Source organism: Callospermophilus lateralis, chromosome 5, assembly GCF_048772815.1.
Source record: "Callospermophilus lateralis isolate mCalLat2 chromosome 5, mCalLat2.hap1, whole genome shotgun sequence".
NCBI classification, from domain to species: domain Eukaryota; kingdom Metazoa; phylum Chordata; class Mammalia; order Rodentia; family Sciuridae; genus Callospermophilus; species Callospermophilus lateralis.
In genome coordinates this window covers 90,970,383-90,996,166 of record NC_135309.1, presented here as the reverse complement: position 1 = coordinate 90,996,166, position 25,784 = coordinate 90,970,383, and the positions used below count along the sequence as shown (strand labels likewise).

The following is a 25,784-nucleotide window of genomic DNA, read 5'->3' as shown; positions in this document are numbered from 1 at the left end:
AGTAATAAAAGTTATTTCATTTTTACTGAATCATGCAAATGCCATCATAGAATGTATTAATAAATTGGTTCTCTAACTTTGGATCAAAAGTATTTTAAAAGGGCAGTGTCTGCCTGGTCTCTAAGCTTGAAAGCTTGCTACTCTTCAAATAAATAAGAAGAAATTAAAATTTGAAGTACAAATTTATATAATATGAAATGTGGTTCTTATGTTGATGAAAGACCCCAAAATCTAGACATTCTAGGTGGTAACAGTGAAATTACAATGTCTAAATTTGCTGTTGCATATATATTATCATACAGTAGTTAATACAACCCACAATGCCAGAATACCCAACAAATGATTATGAACAGTCAAGAAAATGAAGCCCAAGTACCTTATAGTCTCAATAGGAGTAAAAGAGACACTAGTATCCAAATCTCAAATTCTTATTTCTAAATTCTATAATTTGCTATTTCATAAAATAGCAAATTATAAAAAAATTTGGCCAAAGTTTTTTTTAATAAGTTTTTATAATTTAGATAGTGAAATAGCAAAATAATTGTTAAGAGTATTGAAAATAGCTGGGGGATATAGCTCAGTATTACAGCACTTTCCTAGCATGAAGGAAGCTGATTCCCAGCACTACACACACACACACACATATGCATATACACACATTTTAAAATCAAAATGGAAAAAATTCACACCACTTAGACATACACATTAAAAAAGAGAAAATGCAAATCTTGACTCAGTGACCTGATGAAATAATAAAATATGAGGTATTTTAATAAAAGTAAAAATTAGGCAGCTTAGTGATTGTGAATGTGGAAATTTTAAGGAGTAAATTTCCCAAGTAGAGCATGGGGAAGTGCATGCATAAATCCCATTAGCAATAATGTGTTCCTCTGATCTTGGTGATGTTCACTTTTAAGTGAATCCATAACTATTGTAACAATCCTACATTCATCTACTCTTGCCTCCTGAAGCAGTGAACTTAAAACTAGTGCTAATTCTTTCTCTTGAATTTACTAATGACATACTAAAGTTTATAGGCAATAGTCACAGATCAACCCTTTTTTATGTCTCACTGTGGTGTGCAATATATATTTTTTTAAATTAACTATATGTTTTAAATAATTAGTACTGCTGGATATAATCACTAATTTCCTAAAACTGTAAAAGGCAACTTAATATTTCTGCATAGCAGCTGTAATACACAATATTGCACCGAACTAAATTATTATAAACAGTGCCAGCAGTTTTCTATACACAGTACTTAAGATAATTATAAAAAAACATCTTCATTACTGAGTGCTAGCATTTTTTAACAGTTTAATTTGGATAGGTTACAAAATACATTCAGATCACATAGATATAATTACTATAGACCCAAGAAGCTATAAAATGTTCCCAACCAAATCCCTTTGACCCTGTTAATGTCTGTTCCTTGTTAATCTAAGGCAAACATTGTTTGTAGTGTGCATTTGTTATAGAATATGAAAGGGGGGGGGTAAGGAAATCCCTTAACAGTTGTTATTGATTCCAGCATTTACCGACTGAGAGTTAAGTGCTGTTTACAAAACAGAACAGATGCAGATGCTGACAAAAAGGTAAACAATTGTTGCATGGCTTCCTGCCAGATTCTGAACCAATATATTAAACTCCAAGTGAAGCACATTTCCCCTATGGATTGCACTTATTGCCACTTCATTTCCTATGTGCTCAGTCTCTCTATTGCTGTGCCTGGCACTAAGCTATTTCCAGTTCCTTGCTGACCCCTGAGGCCTAGTGCTACCACACACAGCCATTAGAGAAGGGAATTGCATGTGTCTGACACGGCCTGAAACCAATTATTTGATATTTTCTTCAGAATGATGCCCAACTCTGTTGGGAATGAGCAATCATGAAATAATTTACCTCCTGATTTAATTTTTTCCTGCACAAATTAGTTGTAGACTGAGCTGCCTATACACAGCTGCCTGTGACATAGCTCTGTCTTATCAAGATGATACTTGAAATGAAGCAGGGGAGTCTGAATTGAATAGGTTGGGGAATCCTGTGTTAAAGAGGCATTGACAAGTTTATCAGATATACTGATCACATGTACTCCCCGTTGATTGAAAATGACAGAACCTTAAAGAACTCTCAGGGCAGCAGAGAAAACCACAAGGATACAATTCTTATCAAGAGTGTTTAATGTTTTTAAATACCTGTCTATTTTAGTATGCTTTTTGTGTCCCAAAAACCTTGGCATATGATCATAATATTTAACAAAATATTAAAAGCAAACACATTGGTTCATGGCTAAATGACCTTCACTAAATTTCACATTTATTATCTCTGTTTTTAGATATAGATATAAATGTCAAAGTATATATTTTTCTGTAACTCAAATCTCTACAAGTATCTTTCCTAATAATACAAAGGGCTTGTTGCCTCCAAGTAACAGAAATGGGCAAAATCTAAGATTATCACTTATCAAGGAATATAGAAAGCTTGTATGAATCTGCATATTTACAAATCATCACATATTAAAGGCAACTGATCAAGCTAAATAAAAAGAACACAAGTCTCTTTTAGAGAAACTCACTGGATATAAAACTTCAACCTATCTTGTCCATAAATTCAAGAAAGAATCTTTCTCACTTTTACATACTGATTCACATTAGATTTTAGCTATTAAATCTTAAAGGGGCTGCTACTGTTGCATCTTCTGATTTCTTTTCAGGGCCCAAGGTTCCACTAACTAGCCCCATTTAGTATAACTGTGAACTATAAAGCTTTTGTGATCATGATTAAGAAAAATTATAAGAAAAATGCACCTTAAAAGAACCCTCCTCAAATAGCTGAAGGATTACTATTTTATTGCATTACAAAAAGAATATTAACAAAGATGATTATAATTGATTTCAGTAGAGTCTGGAAACAAGATAAAGGTGGCGCTATAAAGCAATTTTACAATATAGCTTTCTCTGACAATGATCATCATAAAATTTGGAGGTAATTTCTCTTCTTTATAATACTTGGGTGTTCACTCTAATAATTATACTACACTGTGCCTTTTGCTAATGGAAGGGCTAACACTGAATTCAAACTTAAAGTAAGTTTTACCTTGGAGGACAAACAATATAATGCCATTTATTCTAAAATTAGCTCAGTGATGATCATGCTTAGAATTTTAAATAACAAAATGTCAAATTATTTAGTTTTTTATATTTTATTGGCTTCAGATAATTTCAAAGCCCTTATTAGATTCTTATCTCTGACCCTGACTTACCTGCTGTCTTGGATACTTCCTATTGTCCTGTTATGAAAAAGATTAAATGAGTAAGGGGATAAACTACTCCTTTCTAGATAGCAGACCAGAGTTTTCTATTTTTATTCAATGTTGAAAATAAGCTGCAAAAGCAAATATTGATAGGCTTTGCTTTTGATTAAGGCAACACACAGTACTTCATTTAAAGTAATTTTTCATTCCCTTACATGTGCAATTTTTTTTAAAAGACAGAGAGAGAGAGAGAGAGAGAGAGAGAGAGAGAGAGAGAATTTTTTAATATTTATTTTTCAGTTTTTGGTGGACACAACATCTTTGTTTGTATGTGGTGCTGAGGATCGAACCTGGGCTGCAAGCATGCCAGGCCAGCGCGCTACTGCTTGAGCCACATCCCCAGCCCTTACATGTGCAATTTTAGATCTCCATTTAGATAGGCCAACCATCAACATTCTTATGAGTGTTCTGATAAGAATAGAAGAAAATTAAAAATATATGTATAAACAGAGGAATAGAAATTAAAATTTAAGAATGACAAAAGCAAAAGAAATTCTGACTAGAAATCCATAATGACTTTTGAACATTTTTACCTAAAGCTAAAGATTATTTTCTTGTTTTTAAGTATGGCAGGAGGAAGATTAATCGGTTTAGCTCTCAAAGCTACCAGTAGTTTCTCCTTTTAAAATCCTTCACAGGGGTCATCTCATATTCAGAAAATGCCACTCCAGAGAAAGAATTTTTTTTTTTCTTTTGGTACTAGAGCTTGAACCCAGTGGGACTTTACCACTGAGCTACATCCACAACCATTTTTTAAAAATGTTCTATTTTGAGACATGGTCTAAATTGCTGAAGCCAGCCTCCAGTTTGCAATCTCCTGCCTCAGCCTCCAGAGTCACTGGGATTACAGGCAGATGCCACCATGCCCAGCCAAAGAATTTTAATAGTCCCAGATTAGTAGACACAGATTTCCCAGGTTGTGGTCTGAATATTGGTATCCCCTCCCTAAATCAATATGTTGATATCCTAACCTCCAAGATGATAGCATTCAGAAGTGGGAGTCTCTGGGAGGATTATCATCGAGCCCATATGAATGGAATTAGTGCCCTTATGAAAGACCTCCCTTATTCTTCTGCCATCTATGAACCAGAAAGTAGGCCCTCACTAGACACCAAATCTGTTGGTATCTCTAAAACTGTGAGAAATAGTATTTGTTGTTTTACGACGTGTCCCAAGTCTATGGAATTTTCATTACAACAGGGTTAATGGACTAAGACATCTCTTAAAGTAAAAAAAATAGGTGAAGACGTTAAATTGTTAAATGACAACTATCTTGAGGCAGCAGGTTTGTTTTGTGCCAAATATCTGACTTAATGGAAATGAAGAATATTATGGTACAGGAACAATCATTAAAATTCTCAGTTTCCAGTTGAAAATAATTAACTTTTAAAGGAATCTTATCAATGTTCACTTGCTAATTAAACTTTTTATCTTAAACTTTTGTAATACACACACACACACACACACACACACACACACATACATACACACCACACACACACACACACACACACACACACACTGGGTACTAATAACTGATTAATAGTGTACTAACCAGAAGTCACTTATCACATTTTCTAGGAACCCGAGAAGAAACATGTTAATTAAATAGTATTTAACAATTATTTACAATAGTCCATTGGAAAGATAAATATATTTTAAAGATTAATCTAGGGATTCATGACCTGTGAATATTTTATATAAAACAATAGAGCTAAGTATTTACATTAAGGATTATGTTCATAAATTAAGATATGGAATAACAGATCATTTTAATGGGGTAAAGCAGAAACCAAAAAAGTTTTAGGAAGGTGACTTAACTACTCACTTTACTATAGAAAATTAATTTTTTTTTTTTTTTTGGCAGTGCTGGAGATTGAACCCAGGGCCTTGTGTGAGAGGCAAGCATGCTACTAGCTGAGCTAGATCCCCAGCACCTTAGAAAATGAAGTTCTGGCTTGTAACAATCTCAAGTATACGTACTTTGTTAAACAATATAGAATAGTTGCAAAATAAATTTGTTCACTTTGAGAATGATGTAATTTAAATTTCTTTTGTAGATTTTTTTCAATTATTTTAATTCTGTTCTTAGTGCTTGGCACTTGTGAGCACCAAAACCAAGCACTAAAACCCAAACAAAACCCAAGCCATCAATTTATAAAAATGTTATTAAATGGTTAATAATGTATGTAAATTTCAAAATGACCTGTGACCTTAGATAAAAACAAAACAGGGAGTCATTTTTATCTTCAATCCTTAGGATCTGAGTGTCACAATTAAAGTATATGCCAAGTGAAATAGTTTTTCTACCCTTAAAAGGAACACACAGGTGTTCCAAGGAGAGAGTAAGCAGACAATTGAGTGCAATTAAGTGTTCACTGATTGTTACTACATGGAAGCAAAAATATTACTAAAATTAATTACATCTACTTTCTCTCTAACTAAATATACTTTCAATCTTTGTTGCCCTTCTGTCTCTGGAACATTGATTGTAAGCCTCAGAACACTTAATGAAGAATAGCTAGGTTAGAAAATAAAGTCCATGCAATAAAAGCAAAATCTTAGGTAAAGATATGCACACATAAATGTGCTACCACACATTTATCTAAGCACATAAATACACCCTTTCCTCAAATCGATACAAATACGGTCATTTTTCTGTTTGTTTACTTATTTTATTTTGGTACTGGGGATTGATTCCAGGGGCACTTTACCACTGTACCCCATTTTAAAAATTATTTTATTTTATTTTGAGACAGGGTCTTACTATATTGCTAAGAGTCTTGCTAAGTTGTTACAGCTGCCCCTGAGATCCTCCTGTCTCAGTGTCTTGAGTAGCTGGGATTATAGGCATGTACCACCATGCTTTTCTCATGCTTTTCAGAGGTGATATAAATTTTGTAGAAGAATCTAAGTACAAATTCTTTATTAGGAGAAGAAGTCTACTTGTTTTCTTAGGAGGGATTGAGATGAAGTAGGAAGAAGTTTTTCTTATGATCTTAATTCTTTTGCAAACTTTGATAACCAGCCAAAATGCTTTTGTCTTTTTCATCCACAAAACAAGGTCTGGAGTTGATACACAGGTTAATTTCTGGATGGTGCTGCAGCAAAGAAAAGTCAAATGAAAAAAAAAATGGCTGCTTCTCACAAACAATTCTAACTAATGGTATTGTTTGCAGTTAATTAATTGTATAAAGGATCTCAAAACTTGGCAACAATTCACTCAATTATTTCAGTAACTTAGTACTTTAAAGCTTAAATGTAACTAGCTTACTCAATTTCTAGGAATAAAATGAAATTCTCTATCTACTTAAAATGTCAAGTAAAAAATTTCATAGTATTATTTTCCTTTTCATGTATTATGCAGTCTTTCATGTTTTTCCCTTTCCATATCTTTTCCAAATAAAAAATACAGTGATGTGACTTTGCACTCTGTTACTATTAAAGTTCCCAAATTCAAGTTTGTCTAATCTAATATGCAGAGAAATAAATGTGTATTATAATACTATAAAGTTTAACACACACACACACACACACACACACACACACACACCAGGACCTAAAAAGAAACTAAAATGGGAATTACTCTTCAAGTTATAAAAGGATTCTTTGTCTTACAAATCAGTTCTTTTGACAAGAGATAGTACATGATAGTAGTTAAGAGAACAGTTTTTTTCATATAGGTTTGGATACTGGTCAAGGGAATTCCTAGAAGGTGAACTCTAGGCAAGCTACCTAGTTTGTCCAACCTCAGGTTCTGATCTATAAAGATAATACTCAACTTTCAGAGATGTTCCAAGAATTGAATAGTATATGGGTGCCTAAAGTGCTTAATGTGGAACACAGCAAATGAAAAGCATCTAAAAGAACAGCATCTACGGCTGGGATTGTGGCTCAGTGGTAGAGCGCTTGCCTACCATCCTTGAGGCACTGAGTTCGATCCACAGCACCACATAAATATAAAATATTGTGTCCACCTAAAACTAAAAAATAAATATTAAAAAAAGAACAGTAACTACCATACAATTGATTTTACATACTTGCAAGTAGATATTAAGGCATAATGATGATCAATGAGAAAATATTAATACAAATTAATGTTGAATCTATGTTCTGAGTAGTACTCCCTTACAAAATACATTCTTTCTTTGAAAGTATTTCTTTGAAATAAATTTTAAGCTTATTTGTGCATTATCAAAACTCAAGACTCAAAATGGCTGGGAATGACTTTAAACACGGAAAACACTATCCTAAATATCATAAAGAATTTGTCTTAGTATGTTTCTTTGGAGGAAGATGAAATAAAAATAAATAATTCTAATTTTTACTCTTACCCTAGTAGATCACCTTGTGAACTTCTACTATGGAGAGATTAACAATAAAGAAGGAAATCCTACCAAATGGTGAACATCCTTCCTGGCCCACAAAAGGGAATAGGAACCTTTCCCCTGCTGAAGGCATGTTATAGAATATTTTAGAAGAAGGCTCATGAAGGCACTGAACATACCATGTAAAAATAGAACTAGTAGGAGAAACAGCTTTGTGATAGATTCTGTCATTATCTAAAATATCACTCTTGACTTTCTTTACATGCTGAAAAAATAAGCTAGGAGTATTTATGAAAACTTAACATATATAATATAATGGTTGCATTATAATGGGGTTGAAATTCTTATCTAGACTTGTGAAAATATTATTCTCCATGCTTTAAAAGGCCTAATTATGAGGCTTTTGATTTATACAGGCATTTGTATGTCCAGAGATGCTTTTTGTGAAAAAGTATTGTCCAAGACTTTGCAGAAATGAACTAGTTCTTTCCTGGGCAAAACATAGGTCATTACTAAATCCCTACCTTGCCTGATTTAAATATAGGCCAGAGAAAAGACATATGGATTTCTTTTCAATCAACAATACAGAATAATAATTGCATTTCTAATTCTTGTCTGTGATTTTAATTTTCAATTACCTCTTTAAAAATTGCTCCTATAAAAAATAAAAATTGAAAACTAAAACCAAAACAAACTTGATTGTGAGATCAAAGGGAAAGGCAAGAAAGAAATTATCATTAAGAGCTTCAGATGTAAGCTGGAAGAAGAAACTTCCTATTTTTGTTTAATTACTCTCCTATCCCCCAAATGCAAAGATACAAGATGGGCAGTTTTCATATTGTTATTTTCAAGTTTCTCTTGGGGGAAGAAAACTCACACAGATGGAGATCTAAAAGGAGGCTTTTGTATCTTCTACTATGGCATAAAAAGCCACGTGCTGAGCCAGTTAACACATCTGTGTCAGCAAAGAGAGGAAATGTGGTGGCAGTTTCTAATGTCAACTTGAAGGCCTAAACTCTGGTTGTGGTTACTTAAACATAAAGAGTTTAAACTTAAAAGAATCCTTAGATATTATCTAATTCAACCCTTTCATTTTATTGAATAGTAAGATTCAAAGAGGTCACAAAGGTCACAACTAAGGTCACAAACTAAGTCACAAAACAAGGGTTTGGGTGAATCAGTCAGGACCAGCACACTTAACTCAAGCTGTACTTTAAACCTTCTTTGAGCAAAATGATTGTGAACAAGCAATGCATCAGTCTTTCGTTAGAAAACAGCCACCATGATAAAGCTGATTAACAACATAATTTGTTAAGAGTTTTCAACAGTGGTACAGCAAACAAAACAAATTTGTTAATAACTGAATATACATTACCATCTCTTATTAGTTTTTTCACTACACTTATTGTTTTATATTACTTAAAGATCCATCTTCTACTAGTATGGGATTAGAAAATAACCCAGTATAATTGTCATCAGAGATCTAGTGGAGTAATCTTTACATGTGCCTCAGAAGCACAAGGCTCAACAGGCAGAAGAGATGCAACATCCTTCTATAAGTCTTAATTACCCTAGAACAGTTCTCACACCAAAGCTTCTTCCTGTATGGATTGTGCATAGCTTGCTTCAGTATACTTTTTCACCCTTTCTTGGTATTACCTATTAAATGGCCATAGCCACTTGAGGCTTAGGGAGTAGAGTGCCTTTTGATTGGCCTCTTTTCCAAATGTGTATGTCTTTCCCTGCTCAAGATTTCCATCCTCAATTTGGTGTGAGGGCCTTCATTATCCTGAGGATCTTTTCACCCCAAAGAGTTGAGATCCTCCTTAAATAAAACAGGGAAGGCTGCTCAGTTCAATCCCTCATCCAAATGCAGATTTTCAGAAACCTTCCAAATGTTCAAAGATATGTACCATATTCTCTTCAGTCTTTCCTTTTCAAGCAAACAATAACCTCAAGAAAAACTCAGAAGAAGATGTACAGGGCACCATTAAAATTTAACCTATTATTAGAAGCTCATAATAGCATCTTTTCATATTAAAATATAGGGGATTTATTTAACTGAAAATATAGGGGATTTATTTAACTGAAATTTACTAGACATAAACAATCCTGTTTTTTTCAAACTTGAGAAAATAGCACTTTATTTTTTAAAAATATTTTTAGTTGTAGATGGACACAATACCTTTATTTTGTTCATTTTTTTCTTTGTTGTTGTTTTTAATGTGGTGCTGGGGATCGAACATCCTCATGAATGCTAGGCAAGCACTCTACCACTGAGCCACAACCCCAGCTCAATAGCACTTACTTTAAATTCAAAGGACATAAAACTTTAAAAGTAAAATTAATTTGATTACTTAACTATTCCAAATGTAAACATAAAAAAGTTACAATATAAGAATGGCAACAATTCTCCTGAAATGGAGATGGCACAGTATAATGTGTAAATGTGGCTCTGATTTTTAGATAGAGGCAAATTAAGTTATAATCAAAATATTAATAACAAATATTTTGCTTTTTAAAAGATGTTTATTTTAACTTTAATGCCTTATAAGATAAATGAAATAAACAAAATATTGTAGCAAAACCCCTTAAGAAATAATAGATAATTTTCTTGCAAAATATTAAAAGACAAGTAATAAGAATACAGATTAGTAAAATCAGGGTTATTAAGAAAATAATGGTTCTTAAATCATTCTTCAAACTTTGTAAGTTTATAAGAGCAATATCCTTTTCTAGGAAAAATCAGCAAATTGAAGATTTTATAACACATACATCAATATTATTTCATCATTTCCTTCAAAGAACAAAAAACTAAAAATACAATCTATACATTTCCAAATGTATTACAATACTAAAACAGCAAATGCTTTCAAAGAAATAAGACATTCAAAACCATAGGAATATAAAGGAGAAAAATGGTTACCATACAATGCCAAGTTAGGGAGTTTAAGTGTAGGGACAAGCTCATATATAAATAAATTATATATACCTAGTACCTTATCATAAGAGAAGAGACAGACAGCCAGATTATCACCACATTTTAAGTGAATGTCAAAAAAGAGCCTAAACTAGTTACAAAGGATATTCTGGGGTGTCCATATGAATGTTTAACCCCAGGGACCAGCTGGAAAAATAGGATAGTTAGGCTAGGCTAGGCTAGGATGAAAACCATCCTAATCAGTTTCCGAGGTAATAAACATAAGCAAATTATGTCAGTTATAATAAAAAGACAAAGAAAAATGATAACATTCAATGAGTAGTGCCTATAATTACAGGAATGTAAAAATTTTAAAAAGTGGGAATGCATTTAGTGAATGATTTTTTAATGCTAATTATCACAGTGTCATGCACAGGTTCTGACATGATTTTGTGGCATATCAAGATAAAATAATAGGGCTGGAGACATAAATCAGTGGCACAAGGCTTGGGTTCAATCCCTAGCACTGAAAAAAAAAAATACATACACACTCACACACATTCATATACCAAAACACAGAAGAAGCTCCTTTATTTGGCTTATTAGATTAGTTGTACAGCCTTGGGAAATATTTACCTGAGTCTCAGTTTTCTAATATATAAAGTATATAGGAATAATGTGAAGAGCTATTCAGAAGATCAAATGAGCTCACACACATAAAATCTTATAAAATCTTAATAATCAGCAGTAATCATTTTTTTGATATTCAAGTAATATAGATAGATAATTTATAGACCACTCAGGGAAGAACAATCAGTATTCAATCTAAATATAAAATCAGAGGTAATTAAAGGTTCAAAAGGTCCAAATTGTCTTAGCTCATCAAGAAAGGGGTAGGTATCTACACAAATAGAGAATATATTAGCTTAGTACTATTGTATATACACAAATCCTGATTAACATATATTAATAGATCACTGAAGAGGAATTATAAACAAACATACTTTAAATTGGGATTTGAAGTATTCAAATGAAAAGAGGGTGGGAGAGTTTGGAGAAGAATAAAATAATGCCAACGTTGATGGTAAGGAAGAATACAGAGCATTCAGACAAGTGTTTTTAAATGGGCTATGCTATTCCCATCTGAGTTTTAGTCAATAAAGCACAGTTATAGAGTCAGGGTTGTAGAATCAGATATCATGCATATGAATCCTACTTCATTTTGGGATCTTGAAAAGATTACTTAAAATATCTAGCTCTCAGTTGCCTCACTGTAAAATGGAGCTTAACAATGACATCTATGTTGTTAGGGGGTTAATAACAAAACATTAAATAGATACTGAACATCACTGTCTGAACCAATACAAGTTACATAAGGAATGCTGTTTTTTATAATATCAGACAAAATATCATATCTTTGATGAGCATAAAGATAGAGACAATATAATATATATCCCATTCAAGCCAATCTAGATTTTATTCAACTATGAATATAAATTATTGTTGCTCATCTTAAAGCTGCATTTTTTAATAAATAAAATTTCAACATTGGGTCAAATATTAGAGAAAAACATGGTTGATCTTTTTGAGTGAGTTTAGCATTTCTCATATAGCAGCAGTGACTTATTTAGTTTTCTTCCCAATTCTGTGTCTGGCACAGAACCTTAAACATGGTAGCTCCTAAAAAGATTTTCTTATTGTAGGTGGTTAATAAAACTGAAATAAACTTTTCAGGAAGTTCGCTTGAACAGTGCTCTGTGAAATTTCTTTTACAAGTGATAAAACATTTAATTCTATACTTTGAGACAAGATCCAATAGCTTGATGGTTAAGAACAGAGATATTGGAGATACAAAGAATTGCCTATAAATTCTGATTTTGAATATGATTCTGACCTCATACACGCTGATCCTGGGCAAGTTAATTTTTCTAAGCTCCTTTCTTTGTTCAGAAAATTGGGGTAATAAGGAATAGGTTGTCCTTACACAGTGCCTGGCATATGGAAAGGGCTCATTTAACAAGTGATTTATACCTAGCTCCGACAATGGAGCTTGAGAAAGATCTATGCAGTCAGACTTGTGGAAAATGCTTGCAATTCTAGAGTTAAAGCAGGCACACATTCTCTTCTCTCAGCAAAAGGAAAAAAATACCTCAATATCAGTGCTAAAGATTCCACAGTAATTTATACATATTTTCAACCATCTGGATCTTTTCTTCTTTTGTAAACTATACTAAGCACATATAAAACTTTCATATTGAAAACACAAGCAGGCTAGAAGTTTTTTAGAAAGTATAAAAATATTAGAAAACAAGTGCACTCATGAATGAAATCTGTTTTGAGCAAAACTGCAATGTCTCTAAATTATTTTGGCATAACCCAAACTGGCTAATGCAATGCTGATCTTCAATATGATTCAGCTTCCAGATAAAAATAAAAATTTTAAGAGAAAATATTGCTATCTTTTAATATTCATATAACATATTAATTTGGTATCATGAAATTTTATTAATGACATTAAGTAAAAATTTGGTGAAATTATGGAAATTTTTTAAAAGATCATAAATACAAAGATCTATATCAATTCACCAAAACATAATTTTCAAATACTTAGGTAATATAGTTTACAAACCTACTTGGAAATACAGCTCATAGTATCATAACTAATGATTACTTTTTTTTTTTTTTTTTTTGCCTTACTGGGGATTGAAAGCAAGGGCACTCTACCACCAACCTACAAATAAGGCTTTTTTTTTGTATTTTATTCTGATGCAGGGTCTTGCTAAGTTGCCAAGGATGCCTTGAACTTGTGATTCTCTTGCCTCAGCCTCCTAAGATGCTGGGATTACAGACATTTGCCTGGACCAACAAGTACTTTTGAAATAATCATATTGTTAGTTTTGATTCTTCTGCATTGATGGAAAATTAAAGCCACGAAGAGGAAGGGTATTACATCATAATAACTTCTCTTTTTTCCCTATATCTTTTGAGTAAAAGTAGGAAATTTAAAATTTTTATTTTAATATATTCTTATTGAAATATATTAGAGGAAAGTTTAAAATTATAGTTAATGTTAAGTTGTAATTAAAGTTATAAGTAAAATGCTGTGCCTTCCTAAGCAATTATAATGTAGAATTTTATAATTGATATTTCATAATTGCTATTTATTAGAATTGGATGACTACAATTTAGTTATAATTTTTAAACTTCCAATTTTAGTTAATGCAAATTTCAACAAATTTTCCTTAATAATGCTTTGGCTTTGGAAGATACAATGGATTACAAATTATGCTTTTTTGTTATACATATAACTGCATGTTTGTGTATGTGTGTGTTTGGCTTAGTACTTTAACATTTGGTATAAGCAAGCAAGAGAAATGAAACTCTTATTTGTAAAACTTTGACTTACATTTTCAATACCATTAACAATTAAACAGAAAAGAAAACACTCTATGAGTATACTTACAGAAAAAGAATGCATAAGTGAAATGTATACTGCAAAAGTTCATTACATTTATTTTTTGAAATTTCAATGAGATTTAACCAAACAACAAAAACCCAGAAAAAGATATCAAAAGGATTAAATTAAACCAATTAAAAAATTTAAATGTCACTAACCCAAAGCATGCACTGCTCCTCTATGCTTGCTGGAGCTCTTGCTTGTTTTAACCACACGAACAGTATTTTCTTTGAACTGCAACTCACAAAAATTTTCAAGAAATTTTGTCATTTCTTCTGTAACTGTATCCAGGTAAGTTTCTTTAATGAATTTCACTGTTGAGGATGGAGCTAAAATTTCATACAGTGTGTCAAAATCCTCTTTTATCTTTGAGTATAATGTAAGCATTGTATTTTGGAATCCATGAGCCATTACATCTAAATTTGAATCTCTGTTGTAAGAAGGAAAGCAGTTCTGCAGAAGTTTAGCCAACAGTTTATTCTGTATGTTTTGGTACTTGACAATAACTTCTGATTCTGGATAGAGAAACAAGAGTTGCTGTATGCGTTGGTTTTTCAATATCATTTTTTGCTGTGAATTATTTATTTCATTATGGCTTTGTAATCTGCTTACTAAGAAGTGTCGAAGATGCAGTCTTATATCATCCCATACAGACTTTACATCTACAGAGGAATGATCTTCAACAGAATGAAGAGAAGTTCTAGAAAGCAAATGGAAAGATGTTTCACTTAGAGATGACAGGAATGAAACACTGCTTCGGCAGGAGAGATCCCAAAGTAAATCCAGAATCATTTCTTCTTGATTTTGTTCATTCTTCAAGAAATCTTGCTGATAAAAGTAAATCATAAATTTAGAAATGTGATTAAATCAAAGTACAACATGAAAATATCATTTCTATAAAGATGTACAATTTCATATATTTTTCAATTTAGATTTAATACTCTTTTGCTCTTCAAAACTTTTTCTTTCTTTTTGTATTTGGAATTTAATCAATTCAGATATTTTAGAATATTAGCTGTCATGATCTGTAAATTTTATAAAGCCCAGATGATTAAATATCTTTTCAGCTAGATTTCTAGACAGGTACTTTTTAATTTTACAAATTATATAGCCTAAGCTGTGTGAAGGGTGCAGCTTAAAAATTCTATATAAAAAAAATGTATAGTAAAATGTTGATTGAAATGTATACTTAAGACAAAATAAATTCAAGATCATGCCCCGTAATTAATTCTTGGCATATAATTTTCATGCCTGAATGAGTACATTTATTATTATAAAATCCCAAATGAACATGCAATGCTTAAAATCATTCTAGAATAGAATAGAGATCTTCAAATATAGTATGTGTCTAGGGGTTACTAATAGCTACCATTCTGAGAAATAAAATTTAATACATTGAGATTTTAACTTTCATTTAAATTCCTTTCTGAGAACCATGTTAAGGATGATTTTACTGTGAAAATTAATCTGAGAATATTTTATTTCTCTCCAAAGAAATAACTAAATCAAAATGGGATAAAGATACACTCAGAATCACTCCTCAAAACATGATATGAAATTATTCCTTTATACTTTCCATGCTGATAGAAAACAATGGTGAGTATAATTATATATAACAAAAGGACAAAAATTACTTTACTCCTGGATTTTGAATCACATAAACATATTTTCCTTACATTTTGACTTTTCTAATTATATTTATTTCAGCTAATATTGAAATTAGTTTATATTCTCTAAGTAGAAACAAGCTGATTACAAGAGAAATGGAAGTAAAGCCCAAGTGGTGTAAAAATCAGGCTGGTTTTGAAATTAATTATTAGTAAAGATATTACAGGTATTATGTGTGATTCAGAATAATGAACAACTCCTAGACAAATTTCTGGTATTTGTTTTTGGTCATTCTAAGCTTTACAATGCAGAATTTAATGTTCTATGTGTAATAATTATACCTAATATCTATAATTTTTATTTCATAAAAAGTATTTTCTGTATATTCTCTGGGTTATTCAGAATGAAAACTCCATGGCATAGATACTAAAAACCCAGTTTACAAATAAGGACACTAATATGAAGTATGCTTAAATGATTTTCAAACTTCACACATAAGAAGGCAGAGAACCAAGACTAGATTCCTGGTTTCATTTCCTTCATCTGCATTTCTTCCTATCATAATCTAGAGGACTGCAGAGTGAATATAACCTTTCTGTATCTTCTTCTTTCTCTCTCATGCTATTAGTTCTTTTGATACTTCTGGAAAGAAATGTCCTTAGGTGGAGTCTGTGACATGTCAACATTAAGATTAATTCTACAAGGCAAATGATCATCTTAATGCTCAGCCTTGGGCTTTGTTAAGTCAGTTAATAAGTGTAAATATTTGATCAGACAAAAATAATATATTACAGAGGTTTAAAACATGTGTTTTGTAAGATTGCTTATATTTTGAAAACAACTTCACCATAATTGGCATGAGAGCCTTTGTTTCCTATTTAAATAGCTAGATAATTAATACAAATTTTGTATGAAAAAATAAATATATGAAAAATGCCATCAAAATCAACACTTTTAGTATGGAAAAACTTGATAATAAGGTCATTTTAATCTGGATCTGTTTTAATAATGTGGTTCTTTCCTCAAAATAACATGCTCAATTATGTTAAAAAAAAAAAAAAAAAAAAAAAAAAAAAAAAAAGCCCTAAGTCTGGCACAAGCCTATCAGACTAATGAGTTTGAACAAAACTAAGGCGGCCTTTGCCCTGCAGTGAATAGAGAATGACTTATGTGTGACAGATTAAAAGATAATTAAAAGCTCTTGCTTTTAATTAAATGAGAAAGCATTATTACATCAATATTAATGAAATTCAATACACATGGTTCTTAATAGAAATTAAAGAAATAACTATATCCATATTTATTCTTCAAGGCTCCACCTTCAAGTGATAATGGGTGAGAGAATTTTCTTAAAAGATTAAGGCTTGAGGGCATAGCCTTCCTTTCTCTTCCTTTTATTACTTTGTAAACATTAAAGAGACATCTGTAATAATAACAACAGCCAAAAACTATTTTCATCTGATTCTGTCATCCTAAGCCATCTATAACCTCAAAATATTTTCCACATCTGCCTTAGTCAATGTTTGATGTTTAGACAAGAACTGTATGCCTTTCTTCCCCCTTAAATTAAATTAAAACCATGGGCTCCAGAAATACTGCTTTCTAATAATTGTACTGTTTCTCTGGGAATCTTATTTTTTGTAAGCTAGCCACCATTGTAGATGTAGGTGTAATAAAACAACAATTCTTATTGAAAGATAAACTTCTCTAATGTAGACGGTGGCCAGTATCAAAGGAAAAATAATATAATAATTCTCCATTAATTAACAGTGGTCTTATATAAATTGCTGACTTGATTGAAAAGAATTGGGTATGAATACAGGTTGAAAATACAGAGAATGACATATAAGGCCACTTAAAAGATATGATTGATGTGGATCTTACTATGTTTAATGCTGAACATAGAGAAAATTAATAGTTGTGAATAACACAAAATATAATAAATATGAATTTCTCTGGAAGACAACTTCAGTACACACCATTATAGTTTTTGATACTTATATGCCATACATCATATCACCAATCACCTAGGAATTACAAATTTAACCTTCATTTACATAAAATTTCATTTTTTGATTTAAAAAAGCAAATAGCTCACTGGATTACATTAGGAATATAGGAACAAAACAAAAACATAAACCTAATATCATCACTAAAATAAATATTTATACATAGAAATAGAAGAAACTGCATTATCTATCTATGTTCACCGACCTCATTCCATAATAAAACAAACTTTTTTGGTTATTTGTTTATTTTTACCAGTGTTTTGAGGAATTTTATCAGATCTCCAGGGGGAATGGAAGGTGACTTAGATGTATTATGATGATAGCTAGTTAGCCATTCAAAGCAGTCAGCTGATGTCTGCAGCTGTATATCCGGGCATTGTTTGTTAACTTCAGATTGTATTTCTTTAATGCAGGATTCTATGCTATAAAAAAAAAATAAATTATTTTTGTAGAAAGTAGGTAATTGCTACATTTCAGAATATCACAGGGCCTGAAATGTTTGTTTGTGGTACCTAGTTGTATATAATTGACAAAAGTATAAAAAGTATAAACAGTCGTATGATATGAAAATAATAACAAAAGGACTACACATTTTCATTTACACATGAAAACAAAGTTCAAATTTTCTGACAGAAAAAATGAAATAAATAGAAAATATCAAGTTACTTTCAGATGAATTAGAAATTATTTGTGTTAAAACAAATATCAACCATAAATACAATGCAATAATGGCTCTCTTAATAGGTAGTGGATGGATAGCAGAGAAAAAAATATTCTGATGATTATGAAAATCAGAAACTTTCATTATATACCAACAGGTGAATGGTGATACCAATTAGGAAAAACTTCAATACTGGAATATTAAGAAGTTGTGAAGCAGTTACAAAGACCTTGTGAGTTTAAAAGGATAAAAGTTGTATATATATAATGTTACTACATCTAAATAATTTCTGAAGTCACCCAACTTCAGAAAATCCATACTAAAAATTAAAAAAAAAAAAACTGGAAGGAAATGAAGCAAAAGGTTAATGACAATTATATTTGGTTTTTAAATTTTGCTTTTCTATATTTTCTAAGTGTTTTTATGGCCCAAAATGAAATGCTTAGTTTAAAAAAAAGAAAACAAACAAAAAAACTAAGATTCAATTGAATTTTAGAAATATGTTTAAGAATTCCAGTCAAATCATCCCTAACTCTGATAAAACAACATGTATTCTGTTGTTTTAATTTCCATATATAATTCTGCATATGCATGTTTATAAATCATTGTGGTATACATTGGTGACCTTTAGCAGAGTGTCATCTGTGAAGTCACATGGATATGACATATTACTACCACCTGATGGCAGCATATCTAAACTGCAAGAAAGCTTGCAAATGTAAATTACTTTGAAGCTGAATCCCCTCATCCAAAATTGACAGTTATGCACTTGTCTCCTAAGAGATTATCAAGAAAGACTTGTTACAAAAAGGCAAAGTTACTGTTTTGAAAATATAATTGCTATTAATTATAGGCTCCATATGATAGAACCATGTAGGTTTTAGAAACCAAGGTCTGATTATGAAAATTGATGTTCTGTAAATGACTTTTCAAATTTCATCAGGTGTGGGTTGCTTTAAAACATGCACTGTAAAAGTTAGATTACAGCTTTTTAGGATACTTCTGAGAATGAATGAATTCAATCTAAATTACCTTGAAAAAAATAAGTTCTGAGAATCAAAAGCCCTTTTCATGAAAACAAAGAAAAATAATACCTCCTCTTGGCCACAGGAGGCTCAATTTCCTAATGGGACAGTCTTATTCTGGAATACCAGTTCTGCCAAGAGATTGGCATGTATTTTCTTAACTTATGTAAGCACTTATATGGACTGAGAAACACAATGTCCGTAGGCATACATCTTGACTCTAGGGACCCTTTATAATAAAAATCAAAGGTTTTTATTATAGCATCCTCGTGTGCCTCATTCAGTGAAATCTAATAGATTACAGCAATGTGAATTGGAAAGGCTCAGCATTTAGTCTACCTAAATCTGTTTCAATCAGGACTCAGCTTTTAGGCTAATCTCTAACATCTGAATCTGGGTAGAGGCCAATAACTCCTATAATTTATAAATAGGGTAAAGCCTTCAGAGGGCTAGATGTTTTAGTAATTTGTCCAAACACTGATAAAGAGATTAAGCAGTTGCATTTCAAGGGACCTCCCTCATTGATATAAACTAAGACAGTTGAGCTTCCTTTTAAAATCATTTTGTCACAATTTCTAAACATCAGAACTCATTAATGGCACCTGATTTTTATTTTAATTGGCTAAGTATCTTGTCAATATACCATTCACCACTATTTATACACGTTTTTCTAAAAACAGAATCATCTGAAGTCTAGAATTTCTTTCTTTTTTTTTTTTTTGTACCAGGGATTGAAGGCAGGGGCACTTGGCACTGAGTCATATCCCCAGCCCTATTTTGTATGTTATTTAGAGAAAGGGTCTCACTGAATTGCTTAGTGTCTTGCTTTTGCTGAGGATGGCTTTGAACTCACAATCCTCCTGCCTCAGCCTCTAGAGCCACTGGCACCACCGCACCTGGCTACAATTTATCTTTAATTGAGATCAAAATTGAATCAAAAATTAACTTTCAACATTTAAAAGATACTTTTTCAAATATGTTTCAAATATTATTTTGAAATATGTATAGTAAGTAATACTGCTGGTAGGAGATAGTAATCTGTCACATAAGGAGGTCTGTATATTATTGACTTAGATGATGTGAAATTTAGGTTTTCAGAAGCAACATAGCCACTAGTATTTATTTTGCCTTAAGAGTTTTCTGTTTAAATGTATATTGTTTCAAATTTTCTTTAGAAGCAAAATCAGTTACAAAAAATAACCAAGCTAATTCAACCAACAGGAATATAATTAGCACATTTATTATTGGATCCCAAACATTAGGGCAAAATACACAAAGGTTACAAAAATAGTAAATTTTCTTCCCAAAGTATTTAAATTTCCAAATTTACAACATTAGTTGGCTTAATGAGGACTTTAAAAAGCATATTCTTAGCTTTATTTGTAATATTAAAGCCATTAGAGACAACCTAAATGTTCATCAATAGAAGAATGATTAAAGGATTGGATAGTTCAAAATAAGTTTAAAAATAAAGTAAAATTACACTTATCAACACGGATGAATCTTAATGACTATAAACTTAAGGGGGAAAAGCAAAAATGAATACACATACTATGATACTATCCATATTCTAATTTGAAAATACTCCATATAATGCTCAGAATTATAAACATGGGTAGAAACTGAATGAGGAATGTACTTGAATGATTTAATATCACCCTCTGCTAGGGTGGGATGGAAGTGCAAGAGGCTGAAAAGAGGTACAGGGAGTCTAAGCTGGTAATATTTTATTTCTTAAATTGAATGGTGGGTGCATGAGTATTTATCACAGTACTCTATGACTTTTCATAAATCTCAACATTTCTTAGTAAATTTGAACTTCAATGTGCTTTAATTATAATGAGTCTGAATTATCCAAGTTAATGATGTGTGCAAGTGATACATTACTGAAAGACTGTGTATAAATCAATTTATAAACCATTTTTAAAATGCAGAATGTGTATTCTCAGCTGAATTCTACCAAATCTTTAAGAAAAACTAAAACCAATACTCCTGAAATAATTACATGAAATACAAAGGGATGGAACACTTCCAAATTCATTCTGTGAAGCAAGTATCACACTCATACAGATAACGACACATCAAGAAAAGAACACTAAGACTAATATCCCTGATGAACTCTGATGCAAAAATCCTTAATAAAATATTAGTAAATCATTTTCAACAACATATTAAGATGATTGTGCTTCATGACCAAGTTGGTTTTATCCCAGAGATGCAAGGATGGTTCAACATATGCAAATCAATAAATGCATTTTACCTCATAAATAGAATTAAGGACAAAAATCACTTAGTCATCTCAATAGATGCAGAGAAGGCTTTCAACAAAATTTAGCTCATTCATGATTAAACCCATTCATGATAAAAACACTGAAGAAACCAGGGAGAGAAGAAATCTACCTTAACATCAAAAAGGCTAAGTATGAAAAATCCAAAGCCAACCTCATAGTAAATGGGGAAAAACTGAAGGCATTTCCTTTAAAATCTGTAACAAGAATATTCACCCTCACATTCTTACTTAATAAAGAGCTAGAAATTCTAGCCAGAGGAATTATGCAAGAGAAGGAAATAAAAGGGCTAAAAATAGGAAAGAAGAAGCCAGTATCACAGACAGATAAAGACACATACAAAATTCAATAGCTGAGAAAGAAATCTGGAAAACAATTCCCCTATTCACAATAGCCTCCAAAAACAAACAAACAAAAACCTTAGGAACAAATTTACCCAAGTAGGTGAAGGATCCCTACAATGAAACCTAAACAAGACTGAAGAAAGAAACTGAAGAAGACTTCAAAGGATGGTAAGATCTCCCACGTTCATGGATAAACAGAATTAATATTATTAAAATGGCCATACTATCACAAGTAATATACAGTTTCAATGCAATCTGCATCAAAATACAAATGACGTTCTTCAAAGGACTAGAAAAAAGTCCCCAAACTGCATGGTGCTGGCAAAGAAATAGACAGATAGACCATTGATATAGAATAGAAGACACAGAGACAAACATATACGTCTATAGTCATCTAGTCTTTGACAAAGTTGCTAAAAACATACATTGGAGAAAACACAGTCTTTTTAAACAAATGAAGCTGGGACAACTTGTTATACATATATAGAAGAATGAAACTAGACTCTTATCTCTCACCCTGAACAAAAATTAACTCAAAATGGATCAAAGACCTAGGAATTAAACTAGAAACTATGCAACTTTTAGAAGAAAATGTAGGGTCAACCCTCCAATTTTTAGGCACAGGTAACAACTTTCTCAGAAGATCCCCAAAGAATGGCAAAAGTCAATAAATGAGACAGCATCAAATTAAAAATCTTCTGCACAACAAAGGGAATAATTAGGAATGTGAAGACAGAACCTACAGAATGGGAGAAATTCTTTGCTAGTTACTCTTCTGACAGAGGATTAATATCTAGAAGACATAAGAGTTCAAAAAGCTTTACAACAAAACTCTAAATAACCCAATTAATAAATGGGCAAATGAATTAAACAGATATGTCTCAAAATAAGAAACATAAAAGGCCAATGTATGAAATGTTCAACATCATTAGCAATTAGGAAAATGTAAATCAAAACCACACTGAGATTGCATTTCACATTAGTCAGAATGTCAGTCATCAAGAATATAAACAATATATAAAATAATGTTACCAATAATGATGGAGAGGATGTAGGAGAAAAAGCAACACTTTTACACTGTTGGTGAGATCATAAATTAGTACAACCACTATTGAAATCAGTATGGAGGTTCCTCTAAAGACTAGGCAGGGAACTGCCATATGACTCAGCTATACCCCTCCTCAGTATTTATCTTAAACAATTAAAGTCATTACAATATGGTAATATGTGCATACCCATGTTTATAGCAGCATAATTCACAATAGCAAAACCAAGGAACCAACATAGTCATCCATCAAGAGATGAATGGATAAAGAAAATGTGGTATATAGACACAATGTAATTTTATTCAATCATAAAGAAAAATGAAATTATATAATTTGCAGGAAAATGCATGGAACTAGAGATTAACATAATTGTTAAGTGAAATAATCCAAATTCAGAAGGTCAAGGACTGCATGTTTTCTTTCATATGTAGAAGTTAGGAAAAGTAAAAAGAAAGGTTCTAGAGGGTGGGGGTGGGGTGGAGCAAGATCTCATGAAAATCAAAGGAAAATCAGTAGAGGAAAGGGACCAGAGGCTGAGAAAGGGGAGGGAGGGAGAAAGTGCTGAGGAGTGATATTGACCAAATCATAATATTATACTGTGTGCATGTATGAATTTGTAGCAACAAATTCTATCATATGTACAACAATAATGTACCAACAAAAACTGTGGAAAGAGAAAAAAAAGTAGAGCCATTATTTAGGGGAAAAAAAAGAAACTTCTCAATCAAAAAAATTAAAAAATTACTATAAAATATTTTTTTAAAGCCTACCCATGACAATTTTCCTATTAGCTTTCACTCCTAGATTACTGGAGTGCAAAAACTGCTTATTGAATGAAGGCATTATATTTAATAACCATGAAATGAACACTGAATGAGTGGTTGGCACTGTAATATATACTAGAGATCTAAAGCAATAAGACATCATCCTATTCCTAAAGGAATTCTGTCTAGTAAGATAGATAGACCTGTAAATAAATAACTACAATATGTTAAGATGTGATAAGAGGTGTGTAGAATGTGCTAAGGGAGTACATAAGAAGGAACCACCAAGTGTGCCTGTGGGAGGTATAGAAGTGGATTCTCCTCATGGAAAAGGAGGTTGTATGCAACAATACTTTATAGAATTTATAGAATCACCCTACTTAAGATTCACTGCCACCTAACTCCCACAATTCAGTACTGATCATTTATTTAGAGAATAAAAATTATGATTTTATTTTTGTGGCCTCACCACACTTACATTCATGCCCCTATGTGTACAAATATGCACAGATACACTATCTTACTTCCTAAAAGATTACAATATCCTACAATTAAACAGATGGCATTAAATACCAACAGCAGCATAAGACCCATTAATATTAGTCTGGTGGAAGTGGGGAGAGAAACTGAGAAAAAGAAAAAAATTAAAAGAATTACAGCATAAAATCTTGAAACTACAATATGTAGCTTATTGCAAAAGCTTCTCAAAGATTTAAAATATAGTCTTTATTATGTAGCCACAAAACAGTTAAAAGGAAAAAAAAGCATGCTCCACTGGGAAAAATTATGAGAATTTCTTGATATAAAGGTTGTAAAAAACAAATCTATGTGTTTTCACTGAATGTTAAAACACTTTTAAAAATTTTTATTTCTTAAATCAGAGTAGAAATCCTATGGCAGAGTTTAAAGAATATTTTTAAAGTATGAAAACCTAAACATTAAAAAAAAATTTTTTTTAAGATGTTACACGTTCGGTGCTCTTTTTTATATGTCATATCAATAACACAAGTTCAGTTTAAGGAAAAGTCTTTCAGTTCTGTCATATGTGTTTAAAAACACAAATAAATAGTTATAAGGCAAATAAGAATTTTTTAGTTTTTGGATAAGCCTAGTTTATCTAAATAAGTTACTAAAATTCCTTGGGATTACCAGGTAATTTTCAGGGAAGAGGGCTGTTTTATAAAAACTAGTGTGTAGGGCTGAGGTTGTGTCTGAGCAGTAGAACACTTGCCTAGTACATGTGAGGCCTTGGGTTTATACTTGGCACCACATAAAATAAATAAAATAAGGGTATTGTGTCCAACTACGACTAAAAAACAAATATTAACAACCAAACCAAACAAACAAAACACTAGTGTGTAATTAAACTATAAGTCAGTCATGAAATGAAAACTCATTTTCACAGCATAAAGACATTTCTGGATAATGTTTTATAAAAGGGCAAAAAAAAAGGATTCCTAAAACAACTACTTTAATGGCTAAACTGAATAAGAAATTAACATTTCTGCTGAAACGTATTCTATTTCAGAAAGGTTTTAGTTATTTCAAAAAGTTGTAATGTAGCTAAAACTATAGGGGGAAAAAACACCTTTGACATCAAATCACATTAACACTATCTCTTTACATCTTTCTCATATGTATGCCTCCCTTTCTATTTTGTCAAAGAGTTAGGTTAGGCCCTTATCATTTTTCGTCTGGATTGTATATTAATAGCCTCCCAATATTCCTGTCTATTGTTAACTCATCTTTTCTTATTTAGTATGAGGAACATAGTATGAAACAAACTTTACAGTTAAGTCCTTCTGTTGATTTGTTGCTTTATATCACCAATCTTTAGTTTAGAGAAGCTCTGGAATGGCCCAGATGGCTTCAGGAAAGTTCAGACCCAGTGTAGGCATGTCAACCTGAAAAGCCTTAAAATGCTTTTTAAAAATTAAACAATTGTGAAATATCTATCTCCAATACCCTCCCCAGGCCCCTAGTCCCTGTCCCCAGGCCCAGTTTCAGTGGATGGCAGAGTT

The 25,784-nt window shown here is 31.7% G+C and overlaps 1 protein-coding gene across 1 annotated transcript in view; it reads right to left on the bottom strand.

Annotated features, from left to right (window-relative positions):
- Positions 1-25,784, bottom strand: part of Kiaa0825 (KIAA0825 ortholog) — a 376,742-nt gene that overhangs the window by 296,879 nt on the left and 54,079 nt on the right. Inside the window, exons 3-4 of the mRNA XM_076856029.2 lie at positions 17,889-18,057; positions 14,177-14,846 (exon numbers count right to left, since the gene is read on the bottom strand). Of these exons, the coding sequence (XP_076712144.1) occupies positions 14,177-14,846; positions 17,889-18,057 (839 nt within the window). The remainder of the gene's footprint in view (positions 1-14,176; positions 14,847-17,888; positions 18,058-25,784) is intronic.